This window comes from Trypanosoma theileri (assembly GCF_002087225.1).
Source record: "Trypanosoma theileri isolate Edinburgh chromosome Unknown TM35_Tth_35_V1, whole genome shotgun sequence".
In the NCBI taxonomy this organism is placed as follows: domain Eukaryota; phylum Euglenozoa; class Kinetoplastea; order Trypanosomatida; family Trypanosomatidae; genus Trypanosoma; species Trypanosoma theileri.
Window position 1 is genome coordinate 25,389 of NW_021639877.1, and position 7,076 is coordinate 32,464.

The window sequence follows — 7,076 nt, forward strand, 5'->3', positions numbered from 1 at the left end:
TAAGGTAATGGTTTTCACAGTGTTTTCCGCTCTAGAAGAAGCATAATTTATTTCTGGGTCTCTGCAAATAAGAAAAAATCTTTCCTCTTTTTTAATACTTGGTAGCATCTTGAAATCAGAAAGAGAATATCAATAGGAAAAGAATATGTGAATTTATTTTTATTTCCAGTTAGTAAATTAAATCGTCAGTATGGAACGTATTGTACATCCTAAAGTGTTAACAATTTCTTCTAAACCTCCTATTATATTATATTTCCCCAGGAAAATACAAGAGAACCCCTCTCTCTTCCTCTCCATTTTCTTTTTTTTTCTAAAAATGGGGAAGAAAAGAAAATGAAAAAGATATCAAAGATCCAACACCTTTACGTTATACACGAAAACGTTGACAGAAGAAACCTTGGCATACGCATGCTTGAGTGCGCTGATTTCAAAAAAAAGAAAAATGGGTGATGGGGTGATGGAAATAAACATCACACAAAAAATAATAAAAAAAAAGAGAATAATATACATCTTAAACTGGTTTCTTCACCTCAACTTCGCAGTGGGAAAAAACAACAGAAAGACAAGAGTTCGTTCGGTATACCCAATGCCCTATTTTTTCAAACATGCATTTCAGAACCCAGAAAACATTAATCGAATACAAATAAAAAAACACCCACGACATCCAAGAAGAATTGTAAACCCCAAGAAACCGCTACGTTCTTGTTTTCGGTGCGTTTGAATCCTTACTTGCTTCTTCTTGCCTTCCTCCGTGCGTGTTTGGCGTCACGTGGTGGTGCAAACGAGAAATCTATTCAGCAATCCCAACGCGCATCGTCTCCAGGGGGAAAAATTGTAGTACAGAGAAATCGCATAACCAAAAATCAGTAAGGAAAAAAGAAAAAAAAACCCCGCCGTCGTGTTTCGGACCCTTGCTGGCCACAAGTCTTTCCGCCAGTTTCAAAAAAAAAAAAAGAAAAACGGGAAGAAGGCACGGCCATCGGAATCACCATTTCTATTCTTCCCGCGCCGCTTTTTTCTCATTCTTCCCCTCCCCACCGCCCACCCTTCAAACGGCAAGGCAAAAAAGTTTCCACCCGGCGGGGCGGCCGGCCCAGAGGAAAATTTTTTTTTTTTCCCGGCGGATTTCCCTCCGAACCAAAGGTGAAGGAAATGAAAAGGGGGCGCGCGTGTCGGCGGCCTCTTCTTTTTCTTCTCCTCGGGCGCGCGTTTGTCCGCTGCCGGTCGCTGGGTTTTTTTTTTGTCGGCGTGGGGATGGTTTGGGTGCCGTCCGACGCCTGTGTTCCTTTTGGCTGGCGTGTGGCTTGCCCTTCCCACCGTGGGGCGTCCAGCGGCGGTTCAGTGGTTTCTGAAGTGTTCGCGGGTGGAATTCTGAAGGAGGTGTTGTGTAGTTTGTCTTTGTATATGTTTGTGTTTCTTTTCTTTTTTTTTGATTGTGTGGTTGTGTTTATTATTAATAATAATAATAATAATAATAATATTATTATTATTATTATTATTTATTTATTTTTTATTTATTTATTTTTTGGCTGGTATTTTCACCTTAATTTTTATTTTGCTAGTTGAAGGGCGTGGGGAACCTCTTGAAATAAAAAAATTATTTATTCTACCTTGTTAAAATGTCTTTGGTTTCTTTTTTTTTCAATTTTTTATATATTTATTTATTTATTAAATAAAATTCCACACAAAAAAAAAGGAATTTGTAGTTCTTAGTATTATATGAAATGGCTGTGTTTTCTTGCGTGAGGTGCGGTTATATGTACGAATTTCTCGTTTCTAACAGCTATTGTAGGAGGTTAACGATACGTAATGATCATTGTCCGCGTTGCGATGAATTATCGACGTTTCGTTTTATGAGTCTAAGTGGAATGGTGGGTAAAATGCCATTTAAACCTGTTGGTGTCCCTGCTCCTTCTTATGCTACACTTTGGTGGCGCAAAAAGCGTGATGGAAAGATTGCATCAACGCCTCTTGATTCTGTTTGCAAGAATAATGAATGGTAAAAAGAGAATTAAATACATGGTTTCCCTTTATGACTGTTTACGTTTGCTGTTGTTAGTCTCCTTTATTATTATAGTTATTCTGGGAGCTTGCGAAAGGAAAGGTGTTACCTTATATGTCTTTGGTAAAAAACAAAGTTGGATAATAGGATCTTTTCATATTTTTAACTTTTTAGAAAGATCTTCATGATAAGTGAGTTTTAAAAAACTTACCCCATTTTTTTTTTTTACCTAACAATTCCTATCCCGAAGAGGATATGGGTTAGGGTCGCTTGCAGCACTTCCTTTTTTTTTTTTTTTGAGCAACCCCCAATGATTCGCAGGTGGCAAAGGGTTGTTTGGACCCTCTTGGGGATCGATAAAAAACGTAACGCTTGGCGAAAAGAAAGAAAAAGAAAAAAAAAACAAAGAATACAAAGTCTCTTTCTTTATTTTGTTCTTGTATTTTTTAAAAGGTGGAAGAGATTTTTTTTTTATATATATTATCTTGGCCTTCTTATTGCAATTTTTTTCTTTCATTTTTTTTTTTTGTTTTACACATGTGTGTTTACAATAGTATATATTTATATATTTCTTTTGTCTTCAAATAAAAAAGGTTATTTTATAACTAGTATGTTTGGTAGATTACGTTTGGTGATTTTGTTAACCGCTTTGTTCCTTGGTTTTCCCAACGTCGGGTGTGCCTATCGAAATTATAATAAAGGCGATACAATCCCTATTTATACTGGTGTTGTTTTTCCTGTAAACAGTGGATTTGAAAGATATGAATACTATTCTCTTCCATTTTGCAAGCCGAAGGTTTTGACCACCGAGGGAAGAACCATTTGGGATGTTTTTCATGGGAGTGTTAAAAGAACATCTGATTACAAAATATATTTTGAAGTTAATTCAACAAATTCACCTCTTTGTCAGATAGTTCTAGATAAATCGGAAAAGAAACTTTTTATTGATGCAATTGGACAAGATTATGTGTTCACAATGTTTATTGATGGGATTGAGGTCACATATCCTGTAGGAAGTGTATCTCGGGAGGGTGATGTTATATTGAATACCGGGTTATTGTTTAAGGTTTTTTTCATAACTAATCAGATATCGAAGGTAATTGTAGAATCTTCAAGTAATAGAAAACTTTCATTATCGAATGACCCAGAAGAAATTGAATTTTTTTACAACATTTTATGGATTCCAACTAGTAATAGTCGAAGTATCCCTATTAGTGTATATGATTTTTTTGATTTTAATGAACTAAAAATTCAATGGTTTTCAATTTTAAATTCACTACTTCTTGTGGCACTTTTATGTGGATTTGTTATTTTTATTCTTACTAGAACTTTGAGGCATGATTTTAAACGTTACGGATCATTGGAAGAAGAAATGGATCAAGATGACAGTGGATGGAAACGACTTCACGCGGATGTTTTTCGTTTTCCAAAGAATATGATGTTACTCTGCGCTATAATAGGCTGTGGAGGACAACTTATTCTTATTGCCTTTGTTATTTTAACAATTATGTCAATGAAAATTTTCTACAATTCAGGAGAGACAACTATTAATTTTATGATGATTTTGTTTCTTCTTACAACTCCTGTTTCAGGTTTTTTGAGTGCTTCCTTTTATAGAAAATTTGATGGAAAACATTGGTCACGAAACGTATTATTAACTTTTTTTGTATTACTGGTACCAATTTTGATAGTATCTCTTGTAATTAATGTAATTGCCTCAATATTTTTACTACCATACGCTGTTTCATGGGGTTCTTTTCTACTATATTGGATAACTTTTCTGGTGATTACATTTTTACTAACTTTATTTGGTGCTATATTTGGTAGACGTTATGGAGGTAATTTTGATGCACCTACTAGAACGAAATTTGTTCCTCGTGAGATACCACCATTGGCATGGTATCGTAGAAATTTAATTCATATACTTGTAGGTGGTTTACTTCCTTTTACAGCTGTTTATATTGAACTTTACTATGTGCTTCTTGGTTTAACTGGTCATCAATCTCGTACACCAGTAGTTATTGTTTATATGATGTTTATTGTTTTGATAGTAGTAACAGCTAGTACAAACGTTGCTTTGACTTATGATAGACTAAATGCTGAAAATCATAAATGGTGGTGGCCTTCTGCACTATGTGGGGGATCATCAGCTGCATATGTTTTTGTTTATAGTATAGTATTTCTTTTTTTACATACACATATGCGTAGTATTCCTCATGTTTTAATCTACATTGGATACACTTTTTTAATTTGCCACACTCTTTTTCTTGCAATGACCACGGTTGGTTTTTTTTCTTCACTTTTATTTGTGAGGCAGATTTTTCGATATATTAAAAGCGATTGAATTTATTAACTCGAGCTGTTTTTTTTTTTCTTATGTAAATATTCTTTTGTTTCTATTCTTGGTAAATCTTATGTGAGTTTTCTTTTTTTCTTTCTCCATGTTTCCATGGATATAAAAGTACTCTTTTGTTTCATATCATTCTTTCTGGCTAGGGTTTATTATAGTTAGATAGAATTGTCGTTCAAACAAATAATGAATTTGGTTAACCAAGTTCTCTTGATAAAGTATATAACAAATTTAAAGTATAACATCAAAACAATTCATTGCTGGCCTTATTAATGATGAACTTTCAAGGTGTTGAAAAACTGAGTAAAGGTATAAACCTTTGGCAAGGCTCTTGAGAGGAAATTTTTTTTTTGCGGAAATGAGTTTCCCCCCCAAAAATACAAAAAATCACCAAAGAAAAAAAACAGGACATTTTCCTTTTATTTTCTCGCATATTATTGGTTTTTGTTTTGTGGATTGGTACATTGGAATATTGTTTCACAATATATCAAGAAAAACAAAATTTGTGTGTGTTTTCTAAATACTAGATTTCATTGCGGTATTAACTCATACAAAAAAGAAAAAAGAAATTGCTGTGGTAGAACATGATATTTCATTTTTTAGAGGAAACAAAAACTCTATCTTGAAATCTAAACAGATATTGGTTCAAGAGTGAGAAATTTGAAAAGTTGGCTTGGAATAACATAAAAGTTATCTAAAAAGAGATGAATCTGAAACAGTGAGTCTACAGACCCAAAATAAAATTTTTTTTCTCTGGTTTTCTTTTCCATCTGTTATTCTAACTAAACAATACATGTGGTTGTAGAAAAAAAAATATGAGGGTGGAAAAAAGCTCTATTTTATCGGTTTCAGATTATTCGAAGAGGGTAACTCAGGAAAAAAAGGGCTTGTATAAAAGGAAATCTAATTCTTCGTAAATCAAAAAATATTCTTAGGTCTTTTTTTTTTCTACTAACTATGTGGTTTCTACGGGATATTCAACAAAAAAAAAAGAGAGGTATATTAACTTGTATTCTACACAAAATTAACAATTATATATTTTTTTTTTGACCGCCACTAAACTACATTGTTTATACAACAATAAGTTTAAACCCTTACCTACGTAATGTTTCTGAGACTTTACTCGGTATTTTTTTATTTTTCTTTTTTTTTTCTTCTTTTCCACTCTCTTGTTTTTATAATTTGATTTATGTAGTTCATTCTGCATATCGAGTTACTATTTCAACAATGTCTGAGGAGGAGCAATCTGCTATTGTCTGTGACAATGGTTCTGGTATGGTAAAGGCCGGTTTTTCTGGTGACGATGCACCACGTCATGTGTTTCCTTCTATCGTTGGTCGTCCGAAGAACGAGCAGGCTATGATGGGAAGTGCAAACAAGAAGCTTTTCGTTGGTGACGAGGCCCAAGCCAAGCGTGGTGTTCTTGCGCTCAAGTACCCTATTGAGCATGGTATTGTTACCAACTGGGATGATATGGAGAAGATATGGCACCATACCTTCTATAACGAACTGCGCGTAAACCCGGAGTCCCACAATGTCCTTCTGACGGAGGCACCCATGAATCCCAAGCAAAATCGTGAGAAAATGACGCAAATCATGTTTGAGACATTCAGTGTACCGGCTATGTATGTCGGAATTCAGGCCGTGCTCTCATTGTATTCATCTGGACGTACCACCGGAATCGTGCTCGATGCTGGTGACGGCGTGACCCACACTGTGCCGATTTACGAGGGTTATTCCCTCCCACACGCCATCCGTCGTGTGGACATGGCTGGTCGTGACCTCACGGAGTATCTGATGAAGCTTCTTATGGAGAGCGGTATGACCTTCACCACGTCTGCCGAAAAGGAAATTGTGCGGAGTGTTAAAGAGCAGCTCTGCTATGTGGCTCTCGACTTTGATGAAGAAATGACGAATAGTGCCAAATCCGTCAGCGAAGAGCCATTCGAGCTTCCAGATGGCACGATCATGCAGGTGGGTAACCAACGCTTCCGCTGCCCGGAGGCACTCTTCAAGCCAATGTTGATCGGAATGGACGAAGCGCCTGGATTCCATGAAATGACCTTCCAGTCCATCAACAAGTGTGATATCGACGTGCGCCGCGACCTCTACGGAAATATTGTGCTTTCTGGTGGTACGACCATGTTCAAAAACCTCCCAGAGCGTCTTGGGAAAGAGATGAGCAACCTTGCACCATCTTCAATTAAGCCCAAGGTTGTTGCTCCCCCAGAGCGGAAGTACAGTGTATGGATTGGTGGCTCTATCTTGTCATCCCTCACCACCTTTCAGACAATGTGGATCAAGAAGAGTGAGTACGACGAGGCTGGCCCAGGTATCGTACACAACAAGTGTTTTTAGTAGTCCTAATTTTGTGTGATGGCTTATGTTTATCTATTTCAATGCTCTCGAGTTGTGCCGTGTTCAAAGTAAACATTCATAGTTCTTAGGTGGCGCAAAGTCGCAGTCTCTTCTCTTTCCACCGTAGTAGCGGGGAAAGTTTTATGGGAAAAGTTTTTTTTTTTGCAATTTAGATTTTTTTTTCATGTATTAGCCTCTTTTATTAAATATTGTTGAGGCACTGACTACTAGGGATAATAGAACACGGAACCTCCACTGCTTTCTGAACGTCGTCGCTGTTATCGTTATCGTTGTACGTTGCAATGTACGAAGCTTGTCTCGAAAAATATCTTTTTTTTTTCTTCTTTTCCACTTTCTCGTTTTTAT

The 7,076-nt window shown here is 36.2% G+C and overlaps 2 protein-coding genes across 2 annotated transcripts; both read left to right on the forward strand.

The window, feature by feature from the left end:
• Nucleotides 1–2,612: 2,612 nt before the first annotated feature.
• Nucleotides 2,613–4,346, forward strand: TM35_000351070 (putative endomembrane protein 70; the record flags this gene model as incomplete). Its single annotated transcript, XM_029029160.1, has 1 exon — nucleotides 2,613–4,346. One exon carries the CDS (start codon nucleotides 2,613–2,615, stop codon nucleotides 4,344–4,346), a length of 1,734 nt encoding a protein of 577 aa, XP_028879429.1.
• Nucleotides 4,347–5,579: 1,233 nt separating this feature from the next.
• On the forward strand, nucleotides 5,580–6,710 carry TM35_000351080 (putative actin; the record flags this gene model as incomplete). Its single annotated transcript, XM_029029161.1, has 1 exon — nucleotides 5,580–6,710. One exon carries the CDS (start codon nucleotides 5,580–5,582, stop codon nucleotides 6,708–6,710), a length of 1,131 nt encoding a protein of 376 aa, XP_028879430.1.
• Between the last annotated feature and the right edge of the window lie 366 nt (nucleotides 6,711–7,076).